This window comes from Chelon labrosus (assembly GCF_963514085.1).
Source record: "Chelon labrosus genome assembly, chromosome: 5".
Lineage (NCBI taxonomy): Eukaryota > Metazoa > Chordata > Actinopteri > Mugiliformes > Mugilidae > Chelon > Chelon labrosus.
In genome coordinates this window covers 16718797-16735987 of record NC_140341.1, presented here as the reverse complement: position 1 = coordinate 16735987, position 17191 = coordinate 16718797, and the positions used below count along the sequence as shown (strand labels likewise).

General features: G+C 40.4%; 2 protein-coding genes across 3 annotated transcripts; both read right to left on the bottom strand.

The window, feature by feature from the left end:
- Positions 1–1526: 1526 nt before the first annotated feature.
- On the bottom strand, positions 1527–8054 carry prkra (protein kinase, interferon-inducible double stranded RNA dependent activator). The gene is made up of 8 exons (XM_084544205.1): positions 7863–8054; positions 6959–7134; positions 6303–6384; positions 5905–5983; positions 5521–5638; positions 5338–5432; positions 5070–5232; positions 1527–3120 (listed from the first exon to the last, which is right to left on the bottom strand). The coding sequence occupies exons 1-8, from the start codon at positions 7913–7915 to the stop codon at positions 2963–2965; spliced, it is 924 nt and encodes a 307-aa protein (XP_084400331.1). The 5' UTR covers positions 7916–8054; the 3' UTR covers positions 1527–2962.
- Positions 8055–9027: 973 nt separating this feature from the next.
- On the bottom strand, positions 9028–14885 carry casp10 (caspase 10, apoptosis-related cysteine peptidase). 2 transcript variants are annotated; one of them, XM_084544004.1, is made up of 13 exons: positions 14707–14885; positions 13919–14193; positions 13172–13277; positions 12949–13084; positions 12437–12510; positions 12305–12347; positions 12154–12179; positions 12033–12063; positions 11843–11914; positions 11615–11706; positions 11309–11429; positions 10680–11178; positions 9028–10369 (listed from the first exon to the last, which is right to left on the bottom strand). In XM_084544004.1, the coding sequence occupies exons 2-13, from the start codon at positions 14188–14190 to the stop codon at positions 10207–10209; spliced, it is 1635 nt and encodes a 544-aa protein (XP_084400130.1). In that variant the 5' UTR covers positions 14191–14193; positions 14707–14885; the 3' UTR covers positions 9028–10206. The 2 variants fall into 2 exon arrangements, with proteins under 2 accessions (XP_084400130.1, XP_084400131.1); XM_084544005.1 differs by having other exon boundaries at positions 11849–11914.
- Positions 14886–17191: the final 2306 nt, after the last annotated feature.

Sequence of the window (17191 nt, the reverse complement as noted above, 5' to 3'; positions counted from 1 at the left end):
TTTCTTCCAGAATAAGAAAATATAAATGGGGCCTTTTGAAATCAACCCCAACACACACACACACATAGTCACACACTTGTCCAGAGAGCACATTTAAGTTGATTCCCTTCATTCAGGACTGCAAGGGCGAATATAAAGAGTGGAAACTGTGTGAGGCATCATTTGTGCGTGTGCGCCGTTCACATGGTACTGTAGATTACAAACCAAAAAGGTAGTACTGCTTTGCATCCCGTTTTAATAGACTCCCCCTCCCCAGTCACAAACTAAACGCTACAACTTGTCGGTTTCACTTGCTGTGCCTTAATGCATTTATTAATGCCTCACAAACACATGACTGATGAGACTCCCATGCCAAGAAGAAGGTATGCCACTAACACAGTCCACACATCCTCCGCCTGCCTACAGAGGATCGAGTAGACAGGATTTAGCTGAATAATTTTAAAGGAGATTTCTTTTGGCTTTAACTCGAGTAGAGGGAGTTTTATCTGACTGTAAAACGCTTGCAGGGTTTAAAGACGTCCTGCGCTGCTCCGCTCCTCCAGCATTACATCTCGGCGATCACTATAAATACAGCACATTTAGACGAAGGGGGCACTACGGCAAAAGCTGATTTCGATTTCTTTGCGTAGTGTTTGGTGTCATAGAGTCAGAATGTAGTGGGAAAAACAAACAAAAAAAAAATGATAGTAAAAAATGAAAATCATCCATCGTTCTACCTGCATGTCTAGACAACTTAGCTTGCCAATGAATGTTGCAGATGCCTTATAAGGAAGGTTTTTGTTTTCTCAATTAGACACCTTTATTTTATTTATTTTATTTTTTTGGTTTTGTTTTGGACTGACATGTATCATGAAGCACTATGTCGGCTCGGTTTCGTTCAGATCTATTTCCTAATGGGTACCTTCTAAAGTGCAATTTTAACAAAGTACATATCTTTCCATGAACACTGTACACTGCTGCTACATAGTGCTTGTTCTAATAAAACTGCAAAACTCAACCTACGAGGACTGTGATTTATAAATTGATAAAATGCCGTGAAATGTCGAAGAGTCCAGGTGACATCTGTAAAAATATTCAGCTGAGAAAATCTGTCTGCAATTATTTAGAACAACTGTGATGCCATGACTGCATGTTCTTTGGGCTTCAGAGTTTAAGATGTGCACATGTGAGCACCACCTTGTGATGTTTCAAGTTTGCAGCCAATCATGGTCCGGTACGCATCTTATACAAGTAAAACCTCCAGCGCACAAACGGTTAAAGTTGGAGCCATCTGGAGTCCAGCAGTTTAATTTGCGATAACTGTTCCTGACCACCTCCTGATTCAAAGTCCAATATTCGCTCTGCTAATTAAAGCAGCTAATTGCGCCCACTACGTTCTCCGAGTGTCTGTTTGGAGATGAGCAGGTACTGCAAAGTGATTTTTTTTTTTTTTTTAATGAGATTTTTAGCTGAAAACAGCACTACGAGTGCACTGAGACTGAACCAGAGCAGTAAATTTACTGGCAAGCTGAAGAATGAACTGAAACTATTTGTAGTGCTCCATAAATGCAGGAAGAGCAACTTTTTTTATTTCAAACCTGCCAAATGTTGAACCGGAGAGACCTCATTCACAACAATCTGCATTATTTATCAGATCCTGTTTGTTCAACAACAACAAAAAAATATATATTGTTTTAGAAAATCAGTCAGAAATGTGCAAATTTCCTTAATTTCATCTCAATAAGTAAAAAACAACAATTTGGTTCAAATTAAAAACAATAAATTGCAGATTAGCGTCTCCTTCGTTGTCTCTTCATTATTAAAGCTCACAAATCAATGCCGCGACGGCTCTGGTGTAATTGGCTTTCTACTAATACTGCAGGATGCCCCATAAATTGACGGCTGTCAGGCGGTCAGCTCCCACGAGACATTCAGAAAGGCTGCAACCGCCTCTCTCACCACAATCTGAGACACAAGGACACACGTCAGCATTCAGTTTTTTTTTATTGTCTGAATTCATACAGATGTTGCTGCTGCTAGTGTTCTCCACCAGGGTTCAGTTCATGCAGCAGAGGACACTGGTCAGTTATCTTTATTACGTATATCACAGGTTTTAGTTCTAGAGGCACGCTGCAAAAAGGAGCGTGGGAACAGATCAGGCCAGTCAGCCGGATGAAGACAGATGGATACGGACTGATTCAAGCGTGCAAATGGAGAAAAATACATTTTGTTCTGGATTAAAATGCCGACCTCTGTCTCAATAGATCAGTCCAGAGAGCATGAACACTCACTGGTCTATTCATTAGGTACACCAGAGAATGTAAATGCAGTGTCAGTCAGCAGGCTAGGCTAAATAACCTAAACACGTTTGTGTTTAATACAGTTTAACAGCACCACAAACTACATCCTCTAAAATGATCGTACAGTTGAATCACCACCTTTCCCACACCGTTTCAACATAAACTGAACATTACAACAGTCATGATTAGAGATTTACTGCAGGGCTGCTTTATTAGAGTGCATTCATTCTCACAAGTGTACCTAATGAAGTGGCCCGTGAGTGTATGAGGAATATTAAAAATAAATACACTTATAAAAATAAGCCAAACGAACAATAAAACCTTCTGCATCTTAACTTTAAACTAAAGCAACACCATAAAAACACATTAAAAGCAAATAAAAAGAATAAAAATGATAAAAAAAAAATACATTAGTGTTTTATAGTAACCCCTCCTACTTCATGTCCACGTTTACAAAATATAATTCTGACAGAATTTTTCATTTTACAGGCATTTCCTCACAAACACAGATAAAGTTGCATGATTCAAGCCGATGCGCCTCCAGTTACTGTGGCGCTTCTGCTTCGCGATGTGTACAACTACAAAAATATACCTGGAGTTCCTACCACAGGAAGACCTCATAGTGATTGGGCGTCGGCTGATCTAACGTGACACTGCGTGAGTGAAGCGACTGCTGGTGGTGCTTATTTGATGGAGGCCATGATCTTGACGTACTGGAGGGCGCTGTGTGCCGCGTCGTTGTGAGCGTTGCTACAGGAGATGCCGGTGCCGTGGCACACGGTGACGGGACAGGTGGACAGCTCTGCCAGGCACTGGTACTGGCCGTTCACCGTCAGCTCATCTGTCAAACAGTCACACACACTTGACAACAACTCGGCACAGTGCGGACACACATTTTGCAGCAGTGGGTTGATTATACACCGCCCCGTCATCACTTCTCCGTCTGCCATCACAGACGATGTTCCCGTCAAATAATCCTACAGCTCAACCCTGTTTTTGGTAGTACTTATGTTTATGCATTGTATTTTTATTTAGCCTGGGAGCCACCATCCCTGACAGTTATTTTTAATTTTTTATTTAATTTTTTGCGGTGTGAATGAACAGAAGACTTGAGTCAGGCTCATTTTCATTCAAAATTCGAAGTTTGTATTGCAGAGAACAGGAGTAACTATAATAATAATAATCACATACTTTACATTCTGTATTTTTAATGAATTAATATCACTATATTACTAGATTTTTCTTTCTTGTAAATTCCAGTCAAATAATACTGACATTAATTCAATTTATAAAAACAACTAGAAAATTCCCGCAGGAAATTTTGAGAGTGACTCGAGGGCTGCTGCCGGGGTTATTAAAAAAAGAAAAGGAAAAAGATGTCAGCATTACCATTACTAATGTTGGCATTACCATTTGCCACGCTAACGCGCGGCGCTGACGCACTAAACTAGGCTAAGGCTAGAGATTAGCACAGTCACACACACACACAATAGAAAACATTCAGCTCAGATGTACACACAGAGCAAGCAGAGTGACAGTCACCTCAAAAAGTGTCTTGCTTTACCTCTCTGTTACTGCCTGTCTGTCTTTTACCCTCTCTCTGTCTCTTTCTTTGTTATTTACTTAAATAAACTGAAATTAACTGCCAAGGACTACAAAAATGGCTGCAGCTGTGGCCCTGGCCTGAGGCTGCCATGGTGACTTTGCTGGTTGCCATGACTACTCACAGACACAGGAGAGGAGAAGGAAGAAATTTAGATTTTTTGCCCTCTGACAGTCCTCGCATTTGGGCTCACTGAGGCAAAACCAAAGCTCACATCAGAAAAAAAAACAGACAGTGATTGGCAGGAGAAGTTCCCGAACACACTGATGTAACTGATGGTGTCTCTGGAGTAAATATTGTGGAAACTGTGGCGAGTATAAGAAGAGGGTGGATTCAGCTTTCCTCGAAAATTAGCTTCAAATTTTGAATGGGAGTTAATTGGCAGTTGGAGCGGGACACTCCTCACTCTGGGGCACGCCATTCAAATTCAGAAAATGTCTCGTCTTAGGCGAGCACATTGTACGAATCAGGACAAGTTCCTCTACAAAAGTGGAAAAAATCTAATGTCTACGATGTAAGATGTGCCCAGGAGCAGCGTGGAAAGAGAAATATTTCAGTGAATTTCAGACAGCCTCTCTCACTCTAGCCTGTGAGGTCCCCCACTCTAGGCCGAACATTCCACGCAATACACACCCATTATAAACTCAGAAATTTCACATGATTGATCACGATGATTGACGAGTGATTGATCGAAAAGTATAAAAGATATCAAAAATCTGAATGGTATTTGGACAAATTTACCTACATTTTAAAGTTTAAATGAAGTCTCTAGGTGAAATTTTGCGGGAGGAGTTAGCTTTTGAAAATGCCCCTCAAAAGTGTCAGTTTTTCCTTTTTTTTTCGTTTTTTCGCAGTTTCCCATTCATTTCAATGGGACGATTTTCGCAGTTTTTCGCGAATAAATTCGCGAAAAATTCGTGGATTCCTTATAAAAGTAAGAGCACACCGATCCCGATAAAGGCGCACGTTTTGATGTAATTTTTGTCGGTGTCTCCCCAAAATTGCGGGGCGAGTTTGAAATCGAAAAAAGGTACGGAAGATGAATAATATAGAAGAAACACGCAGAAGAACAAGTGTCGCCACGAGACACTATTGTCGTAAACTGATAAATAAAGCTGGGAGCTGTAGGCTGAATGGAAAGCAGCCAGTACCTCTGAGAAAGAAACACAGATGTCGTGTTGACCTACCGATATCGAAGTATGTGACCTCAAAGCCTTGCTCTTTGGAAAGATCCAACATCATCTGAATGTAATCTGTGTTGGGAATGCTCAGCGGGTTTCTTCTCAGTAAAGATATCTTCTCTGCTGAGGAGTTCCTCAAGTTTTCAAACCGGACGCTTGGTTTAGGAGTCTGAAAAATACAAATCAATAAGGAAAGACTCAACTTTACTGAAAGAGGTTTCTGAGTTACAGCTGCACCTCAGAAATGCCGCCTCTGAAGAAATAATCGACGCACCCATGTGATTTCAGCACTCCCCGACAGGCTCCGAAGCTTCGCCACCATTTTTTCTGCCGCTGCCTTTTTTGCTGCTTTTTTTGAATTCCCTACAGCTGTCAAAACACGAAGCAAAGATTAGAAACAGGATGGACGACGCACAATTGTAGAAAACTTAAATCAAAATGTCAAAAATATTCTCACCCTTTTCCGCTAGTGACTCCATTCGACATGTAACGGTGAACTCTCTCTTGTGTGGCGGACCAGCCTCCATTAAAACCGAGTATTCAGGAAGACGCCATCCTCTCTGCAATGCTAGCTCCTAGAAATGAAAGACACAGAAGACAAAATAATGAGGACAAGCAATAACAGTTTTAGGATCTCATCTTAATAGGAATCACACAGGATGTAGTCTATCGCTGAATGCCGTTTATATTTACAGTTTAGTAAGATGTTTTCACACAGAAGTCTGAGACAGAAACTCTTCAATTACACCCAAATCGTTCTTTCATATGTGAACACAGACACAACATATGCAAAGACAACAAATGAAAGCACACAGTAAAAGCACAGCCATGAATGGCATACCTGCAGAATGCCCACGGGGTTGGGAGGGTTGTTTGTTTCCGCTGCCACACCGTTACTGTCAGTGTTCACAGGAACATTCCTGTTGACACATCAACACATGTCAAAGCACTGAAACTGAAATAGATAAATGGAACAATAACTACAGGCTGTCAGAAGACCATTGTACTCTGCGCTTATAACGAAATTATGAAGGAATTTCTAATGATTATATTGGTATGCTTTGATCAGTTGCAGACTGACTAATTGCTCAAATCAGACCTCAACTGTGAGCTGCAACTGACAACGATTTTCCTGCCTGATTAATCCGCTAATTACAATATCTGCCCTGTACGTGGTAGATTCAGTCCATTTTTAACATGAGTCAACTAGTTATATCTTATTGTTTCAGCTCTACTCACACTATTCCAGCGTCTACGTTCAGAATATTCAGGGCAGCCTCTGCAGCCTGGTGTTTAGCCGCCTTTTTACTGGGACCTTGACCTGTATAAACAAACATCAGACATGTGTTATATAAAACTTTAATTCTGCAGCTAAAGAAGAGCACAATAGGTCAAGTCTCTAAGCAATAACTGCTATAAAGAAAAGACTACATTTTTACGTCTGCTTTGAATGTCTGTAAGCCCACAAGTTAGCAGGTACTCCAGAAACAAAATGTTAAAGATTACTGGCAAGGAGTCGCAGAAACAATCTACTTATTTATTCATTTTTTGCCCAAAGGCCTTTTACTAGAACTTACTGTTGCTGTAAGATGTTCAATACAGATGGTTATTTCTCTTCACCTCAACACTGAGAGCTTTGCAAATGCTGCTCATCCTATTCTCTGGACCTGCACTGTTCTATGCCTGAAGTGAAATCCTTTGGTTGAAAAAACAAGGCATACAAAGGATATAATTCAAGGTATACTGCAGACACAAACTGCAACAGAGCAGAAGTTACAAATAAATAAATACGTCGCAGGCTGGAGTAGTCGCTCTGATTTACCGGTTTGTGATTTTTAAACTCAAATAAACGGCTTTGGTGCCATCATCACAGCGTGGGTGGCAGCGCGGCGTACCTGTGCAGCAAACATCTCCGATCGTCACCCTGAAGATGAAGCTGGGCTGGTGAGCCTCTCCTTCGGCGCTCTCCATCAGATACACCGGGAGGCTGCCACTTTTGGTGCCATATTCATGCAGGATTTGTATCGGCGTCTTCCCAGGACTGGCCCTCTGCAATTCATGCGTATCCAACCTGTGTGTGTTCAAACAGCACACATAAACACTGAAACGGGATCACAATAAGTGCACTATTAAAAATAAATAGCATGGTGACAAAGGGAGGAGAGTTTGGAGAGTGGAAATAATGGTGTGATATTCATACTCTTTGCTATTTACTATTAGACAAATAAAAAAAAATTAAAAAAATCACAATTTCCCACAGGCACAATTTTTACCAGTGAATGTTTTATAAAAAAAATTATGAAAATCAAAACAGTTGCACATTAACTTTAAGGTGAATTGAATATTTGTCAGATGTGAGTCATCTAAATAAATACCGGACAAGAGAAGACAAGTGAATGCATCTATTTGGGACAGTGGGACATTCGAACAGACATTACACCAACCGATTAACCGAGAAGACATCGAATAAATATGAGGAAAATGATCGTCGACTACTTCAAATGCAGCTAGCCGACACAAATACTGCACAGTTGTGTTGTTCTGCTTAACCGCAGGGTATAATAATTTGACATAAACAACACTTATCTCTTGTAAAACTTTAAGTTGTGTCACAAATTGTGATTCAGTCCATTTCTGTGTCTGCAATATTAGCGATATAACTTAATGAGACTCATGTTGACCCGTATGACTCTACAGTCATAACTATACGTGTAACTTGTATATTTAAACACATATCATAATATGTTAATAATGATATTAAACGTTAATAATCAAGCTAGTGATAATAAAAACACTAACCTCGTGTCTGCGGTTGTTTTCACTGCTGGTGATTGATATCCTTCTTGAGACATGTCTGCGGTTCACTGCTCTGAGCAAAATAAAAAAGGGATTAAATGCCACTGGGATAGTTTTCTGAGCATCTAGATACGTTTTTAATGCAGAATAAGAAGCGGTATGTGAAGGCTAACATGTCTTCATTGTAGCACGACCGGGAGAAATCATCTGTTATCAACATCCGGGTCAACGGAAGAGGAACTGGTCAAGAAAATGATTACCGCCCCCTGGCGGCGACGGTGGGTGGTTCACTGCCCTATTCAACTACAACACGCTTATTTTCTTATTTTTAGATGTAAAGAGAAATTTATTTTTCTTTAATGCTAATTCCATTTTTAATGCCAATAATAAAAAACACAAACCAAATATGTTTTTTGTTCATATTCGTATCTAAATCTGATTTGTACAGCATGGACTAAAGAGGAGACTGCTGCTTTCTTTAAGACGATATAAAACCTCACATTACAGTAATCAGTACGGATTTTATAGAGATGTGTGACCTTGAGATTAAAATGTTGGAACTGGAAACTGCAATCAAATTATTTCCTACCCATAGTTTGTCTTCAAAACTTTACAAAGTCCTTTGGGAATATATTGAGAAAATGTTCTCATGCTTTTTGAGGATTTTACACTAAACAAGACTCTGGTGCCCACAGTCACTGTCAGTACTTTATTAAAATTAGATAAAAAATTAAAAGAAAAAATATTTTTACAACACTTTGGGTGGAAATTAGATAATAGTAATTATTTATTTTGTGGCAGGTGAAGTTTTTGATAGGACCCTATGAACTCTGCAGTGCTCCATGAGCTATAGCATTAGATATGAATGCTGACATATGACATATGATGATCTAGAGTTTATCCAGGAGTTTGTCAAAACTGATACCAACCTGTGTCACAATTTGACAATTTAAATGTTTGCAAACAGGTAAAATAACTTTGATTTTCAAATGCAGAAATCTTTAATTCACTTCCACAACGAAAACTAATACATACCGTATTAGTTATTAATGTGATTGTTGGTGGCGCTGACACAACATCAACTACTCTTGATGGAAGTTGTCCAACGCAGGTCAAGTAAAGGATAAACTTTCTTATCACCGATGCCGTCAACCATGAGAAACAGGAACTAGCTAGCTAGCTAGTGGCCAGACATAAAGAATAGACGTCGCAAGCACAGATACAGCAGCCTCATAAACCTCAAGAAGAGAAAGACCAAAAAAGAGGCCTAGATCTAAAAACTAGAGGAAACGACAATCATACCCTTTACTTTCAGGAAATCTTCAATATTGTTATCAAATGTGTGCTTTTTAATTGGAGAGGCATGATGGCATGATCATATCACAGTGCTGACTTAGAAAAGTAGCATTAAAGACTCAAATGTCATGAACGCAGTTGTTTTCTTTTTTTTTTTTTTTAATAAATGTATGAAAATAAAATACACAGAGATCCAAATAAACAAATTATTCTAATAATCGGATACATAAAAATCTATTCTTTGGTTGATATAAAATTAATACATTTGATAGGATGAATGACATCTGTGTGTGATTGCGACCCACATTAATTTGTGCCAGTGGTAACAGTTATGCCATCACACTGAGGAAAATACATCCACCTACAGTATTTTTTATTACATTTTATTGCACTGCACTGGCTAAAAGTAAAAATTTAATACAATATTTTTTTTATTATGGAATGATGGAATGGAATTACGGAAGATCTCGGAAATATCTCTTTTCATCCCAGGGTCTTCATTAGCAAGTTCTCTGGTGATATTATAAAAACATTCTTAAAACTCAAATCAAATCTTTAAAATCACGTAAAGAAAAGATTTAAATCTGTAAACAGTGAATCTTAAGTTGGGCTCGTATGACAGGAGTTTTAAAATCCTACCTGATTTTGAAATCAGTTTAGTCAGTCGCACTTAAAGACAAACTTCAGACATTCTTCTCAAAGTTGCATACAAGATTGGAAATAACAAACTAGAGGACATTATTTACATAATGAATCCAAATCAGTGAGCATTGAATGCACCATCCCAAGTGATCTCATGTAAACTCACAGGGAAGTGCAACAGTAAAAATCTTTGATATAGCCCTGATGGGTCTGCAAGTTGTTTGGGAGTTTTAAAAGATATTACTGGATCACATGGGTCTGTAACCCAGTGGCGAACAATGTCTGGACTAGATTTCTCCCCTGTAACTATCAATCTGAGCACAGGGAGATATGTCGGCCCAAAACTCCTGTAGTGTGTGCCCAGCGTAAGACAAGAGACAGTATCAAACGGACCGAATAAATGTTGTCTTCAGTGCAACAGACTGGGAGGAGGGGTTGTGGGGATCGGAAAGACAACTTTCTTCCTGAGTGAGAAGGCTGGTTGAGGCATTTGCTTTTTCTCCCCGTAGGGATCAGACTTCTGGCTCACATCTGCATTCACTTTGGTCAGGATTGTCACAAGGTCCTCTCCCCTGGGAAAAACAGAACATACAAGTGACATAGTGGCCTAAAAAACAATTTTTGGTTTAAAAATGTATTTGAAATGATCACAGAAGTAACTAAATGAGAAAAAAACTGAAAATATTCAAAATACTACTGTTAGGTAGGTACTCAGGCATAAAAATTGCTAATCAAGTTTCTTTAAAAATGGAGTGCGTTAAAAGCAATGTAAGTAGTGGGTAAATAGTATTGATACAGTATTTCTGTAAATGAAAGTAGTCCATTTACAAAACTTAAAAAGTGCACATCATCTTACGTTATCAGTTATTTTGTTTCACTAACCTGGGCACCATCTCAATGAGGTTTTGGCACAATGACTGAATATACCACGTGCCTTTATCCCTCTGTCTGAAGGATACATAGGAAGGAACAGTGGCCATTCCCACCAGGTAATCTGCACCAGATGGAACGGACACTTTAGAAGTTGTAGAACCCCTGCGAGGCTGGTCGAATGTGCGGCTATCAGCCTCGATCTGGACAGCTTCTTGTGTTCTGGTGCCCTGACAGGCCTGGATAAAAAACAGCTTGGGCTTTTCGATCAAAGAGCGGCAATTTGTTCCATCAAAAGGATCCGTCAGGTCGCTGATCTTGACTTCGTTGCCGTCCACACCGTACACGCCTCCCTCCAGGCCATGGCTGAGAACGCAGCATACGACGCAGTCCATCTGACTGTGATCGGCCATGCCCAGCTCCCAAAGCGCGGACACCATCCTCTGCTTGTCACAGTCTTTGTGTATTTGTACCTCAAAGCCCAGCCATTCAAACACAACCTTCAGACTCTCTGGAAGAAAAACAGATGGACAGTAATGCATTCAAACAGTTTGTCCACACACACGCAGAACGAGGAACTGCATAGAAGCATGCACGTGTTTTCATTTCAGATTCTCTCAATGATTTAAACCTTATCTTACTTTCATCAAACATGGTTCCCTCTCGCTTATTGAGCTTCACTATGGATTTCGTGAAGTTGTAGTTGTTAATTATCAAACAGACACCTCTCTTTGCTCCAGTCATTGGATATGTTCCCAAACCCTACAAAGAAAAATCCACAACCCAGTTAATACTTAAGGAAGAAAAAAACAAAACAGGCTACATGTTATATCCAGTCATACAACCTAGTTGGACCTGCTAGTGGCCCCTGGGTCAAATGCTAGGAGTGGGATGTCTTTGCAATAATCTAGCATACGTTTTAGTGTATTTAAAAAAAAATCACACACCTCATTATTTGTATTTGTAGTCAGAGCTGGCTGCTTGACAGGGGCGACAATGGGCACCTCAGATGACAACGGCTCCGAAGCATCGCTTCTCACTACGGCACAGACAATCGCAGACATGAAGGGAAATGATTTAAGAGAGAATGAAGAGAAAATGACTGTATTTGAATATAAAAAAAGGTCTGACGTGTCATTTTTCCTCTAACTTAAACACAGAAGACACTTAAGGACCTTTACTTGAGGCATTTCTACGTCTTTCGGTGCACAAGTTGTCCAGCTGGTTCACCAGCGCCATGCCAACATCTTCACCATGAGGGACACCCAGAAAACAAAAAGAGATTATGAATAAATTAATCCATACTGCATTTAAAATTTTCATTTTAAATAGAAAGTAATAGTATTAATCTGACACAAAACTCACCAATAGAGGTGTTGGAAGAGTTCAAGGGAGACTGTAGAATACAAGTTAAAAAATGTCAATTAAGGACATACATAAATATTCAGGTCATATAACTAAATCTTAATGACTGACAGTTTCTTACCCTGGCCATGGATGGGGGCAGTTCCTCTGAGAAGTATAAAGGTTGGCATTGGGACACACATTTAGCGTGAGAACAATTATGCAAACATCAGCTGCAACTGATTTATGAATGAAAGTGAGAAACACATATCTGTCATTATATGTCAGTTTACCTGGCGTGTCAAGCGAGCCGGTCCTCAATAAAGACTGGGAGGGCTGATGGGAAATAGAAGCAAAACAAACAGACTTAAGTTTGTAGTAAAAATGATTCAAAGCAGGAATTGTTAATTCAAAGCAGTGAGTACCTGAGTTGGCGTAAAAGAATAAGACAGAGACCTTCCTCTGCCCTCTTCTTGAGCTATAATCCCGCGACTAGGTTCTGTAGTAAGAAAAAAACACACACACACATATTATCCAGCAAATATTAAAACAATATAGAAATATTTATCATTTGCAGCAAGATGATAAGAGGAACACTAGATATATTTTACACTATAATGATCTATTGCATCTTCTGCCTCAGTTCCTGCTCTCTCTCCTACTTAGTCTATACGTGCACGAGCATGCGTGTGCCTGCTGCGTAGACAAAAATCTGTTTGCAAATTTCCCACACTGTAAAAGATTTACGTTTATGAAAATAAGAGCCGGGGTTTGGCATTCAATGGTCACGTTTTAGCTGAAGCCTACAGGAAATCAATGTAATGTAAGCAGAGAAACTATTCTGCGTGCTTCAACCTGCCTGCCTCCTGCAACACTCAATAAACCTTCAGTCTCACACATGTCCTCATTCCTAAATTTGTCAATACAAGTAGCTTACCAAGCTTCGCTTTATAGCTGCTGATCCTTTCATTCAGCATGGGACACACAGACTTAAATATGGTCTCCAGCTGGTTTAGGTTAGTTTCACTAATGAGGTCCTTGTGCTCCATCTCCAGGAAGACTTCAAGTGTAGTCTGAAAAGTCAAGAATATTGACTTTATAAGGTGACATTATGCATGCATCACGCTGGTCAGATTCAAATATGGGTGCAGAGCACTCACAACATTGTCCTCAAGTTTTCTTCGCGAGAGATCTTTGTTCAACAAGAACTTTATGTCTCTCAGGTTATCGGCGGTAATCTCCTCCGACAGGTTGTATAGCAGCTTCCTGGAATTACAGATGAGCAAACACTGTCAGTGTCACCGTAGCGTGGTAAGTATCATTACAGCTGATGACTACATTTAAAGTCATTTTTTTTTCTTTTTTTTCACATTTTGATAAATACCTAAAGTTACAACAGCCAACTCTTATCTCACCCTTATGCCAGCACCTTTAAAGATCACAAATATGCAAGCTCAGATTGGGCGTCAACCTGTGCATGAGCCAGATTGTGAAGATGACTCCTCATGGTTTCACAATATTCATGTGTGCCTTAGCTGGAAGCTGTTGCCAGGCAACCAACTAACCAAGATTCTGCTTAAGGCCAAGGAAGTCAGGCTCGTAACTATATATTATCCCCAATGTTTTTCTCAGCAATACAGTTTTGTTGGAGATCCCTTACATTATGCAACCGAGAATTAGAAACAACCTGTTTAAAACCAAGTTTAAAATAAACTCGTCAATGGATAAACTACTACATATTGTGCATTAACAATAAGTCTGCACCCTTCTTCCTCGCTAATTTCCTGGTCCAGTTCTTTACTGTACGGCATCAGAATCCACTAGTTTGTCACATTTGAGTGTTTGTTTCAGCCGTTTCTCTGTTAACTACATTTTATCAGGATTAAATCCCAATACAGACGGCCCACCTGTAGGGAGGGATGATAGAGCAGCTTAGACCGGCGAGTCCGAGTTCACGGGCCAGCCGAGGACGTTCGATGGTGAGGAGGAGCTCCGTCAGCAGCTGTGGTCGCTCAGCAGATAGGCGGTCTTGATCAATCAGGCGGGAGAAGAGGTCACTGGCTGACTCCAACAAGTTCGGGTTTCGGCTCAGGAGGTCAGTGCAAAGGAAGGTCAACGCTTTGACCTCGTCTCTATCCAGGGCCTTGCCTATGTCCAGCAGCAGCTTTTGGAAGTCCATTTCCTGTAGCAGAAACAAACAAACAAAAAACACTCAAATGTCAACGGTGAAGTAGATAGACCTGTTTTATTAACTGGAACTGCTCCCTCCTAATTTATATACATGACGTAAAGAAACCGAGGCTGTGGAGAAGGTTATGTGACTTTGCTCTGGCGCTTGTCCAACATGTCTGCAAGATGCAATTGTTTATTCCCGTAATTCTATGTGCGTGACAGAAAGAGGAAGCCTTAAAATGATCGAACAACCACTTCTAAAGCCAAACAGTGAGACAGATCTCATGACAGATGACAGGATACATAAATGCAGAGATCACCATTGTAGCTATAGCATAGGCCTACTCACAGAAGTGGAGTATATGTGGCACTGTCAGGCTGGCACACCACCATGAAATCACTACGAAACGTAGCCTACAGCTGCCTCCCCTTCATTATCGAGTGTATGTCCTCAAAAAGTTATGTTAAAGTTTCCATGAGCTAACTACAGTTTCTGCGTAAAAGTCACGTTGCGCAACCATACCTTTTTTGATGGCGGGGCTTTCAGCTGGCTTCACTGAAAAGGGTGTTGGCCGTTCACTTCAGCATAACTTCTGAATAACTGCTCGCGATGCGATGTTTTCAGTCTCCCACACCGACTTTTTACAAACGTCGCGGCTGCCTCCCTCGCGGGATATGTCAAAACAAGTCCTCGGTAGAGGGAAGTAGGAAACGAAAGTAAAAGAGAGAGAGAGAGAGAGAGAGAGAGAGAGAGAGAGAAAGAGGCATGAGTCCGCCTTTTTTCCCCTTAGTCAACGCCTATTGGAGGATGTTGTCACCTATGCGTCATGACGTACTTTGTCGTTATTTGGGCATCTCTACCTGTTTGGAAATCACCTGAGATGACGGGACACAGGTAAGTGGCCTCATGACTAATCTAGGTTGGACTGTGGCGGCAATGTAGAAAGAAGAGATCAGCTCTCACATCTGTGAATAAAACTGTGACGCTCTTTATAAGAGCAATGTCAATAAAAATCAGATTGATGGATGTGCTCATACACCGATCAGCCACAACATTAAAACCACTGACAGGAGAAGTAAATAACATTGACCATCTTGTGACAATATAATGTTCTGCTGGGAAACATTTGGACCTGGTTTTCATGTGGATGTTACTTAGATATGCACCAACCACCTAGACCAGACCAGGCACCCCCACCCCATAGCAATGACACTCCTTGATGACAGCAGCCATCCCCAGCAGGATGCAGCATGACGCAAGCACAAAAATGATTTAGGAACAACTCAAAAAATATGATAAACATCACATGGTGTTGACCAGGGCCCGTATTCGTAAAGATCCTGAGAATCCTCTCAGAGAGCTCCCAACTTAGCCTAAAAATTCCTAGCTAGGAGTCTTATCTGATTCCAGAAAATTCTCAGAGAACTCTGAGCAAGGAATGGACAGAAACTCTTATCTTAGTGAGGAGGTGTGGTTGATCCCGTTGCTAGGTATGAGTCATTATTTCAACAGTTTTGTTGATCCTAAAAGCTATATAAAAATACACTTTTGGTGATAATGGGCCTAGAATGGATCGTCAAATCAATAGACTTAGTAATAGAATCTAATCGCTATGAAGACTGTGTAATTCTAAATAATATTTTACATAAAAATAAATAAATAGTAAGCTATACTTTAAAAATTATCCTACAAAATGTATGAAACCCCCCACTTGTATAGTGATAGTTCTATTTATTTGCCTCCATTCATTTACCATGCTGGTTATTTTTCATCCATTTGGTATTAACGAGGATAAAATGGCTCAGCTTCCATCAATTTCTGTGATTGCTAACCGGCCTAGAAGAAGCAGTGTTGGTTGGTGTTCAAATATTCCACAAACGGAACAGTAATGGAGAAGAAGTAGGAAACCCAACTGGACAGAGGAATAGTGTTTGCTTCTGGCTCAACTGCTCAATGAGAATAAAAATGTTTTGAGATTTGGCCCCAAGTCATCACAGCTGTATTGTTGCATTTTTGCATTATTTCCTGTTGCCAAACACCTCAGTGTTGTGATGACTCATTTCCGGTGATATTGCGATTGTAAAAAGCTTGGTTGTCATTCAGTGTTTGGAGAATATCTCTCCTGCCTCTTCTTTCTGCCATTTTCTCCTTTGCTTAAGAAACTCCTAAGGCTCCTAAAAGTCCTCCTCCCTGCTATTAACAGATCTCTCCTTAGGAGCACTCTTAAGAGCTCAGATTCTTTAGTAATACCTTTTATCTTTACTAGGATATACTCTTAACTTTGAGGGGAAATTCTCAGAAAAAGTCATGATTCCAAGAATTTTCTTAGAATTTGGCCACTAGGAGCAACTCTTTACGCTAAGAATCTTTAGGAATACGGGCCCTGGCCTCCAGATTCACTAGATCCCAAACTGATCAAGTATCAGAGGCCCCTCCCCTCAACCTATAGGACCCGAACGCCCCAACTAACAACATGCTGTTGCCAGACACCACAGGACACCCTCAGAAGACCCATGTCCAGTCACAACTGTTTTGGAGGCACAAGGGAGACGCACACAATACTAGGAAGGTGGTTATAATGTAACGCCTGATTTAACATTCTCTAATTGATACCATGAGTAAAGAGATGATGTGACACTTTCGCACACAACGTAATAAATTGTCATTCAAACCCATTTTGAAGCAAATAATTGAGACCAGAACTTAATATAAGGTCTGAAGAGGGCTGTGCACAGAGAAAAGGATGAGATAGATGTTCTTTGTTTACGAGCAGCTGTTGATTTCTAGAATAAACTTTATGGGGTGCAGCTGGGGCCTAATGGTTTGAGAGGCGGGCCTGGGAGTGGAGGGAATGGAGGCTGAAATCCCAGGACTGACAGGAAGAAATACATCAGAGTGGAGGGATTGAGAGAGACCAAGGCACCCAGTGGGTTAAATGCAGAAGAAAAATGTCCTTGTGTATCAGGCATTTAGGACGGTATAGAGCTTTCCCTCTATAACCTGCACC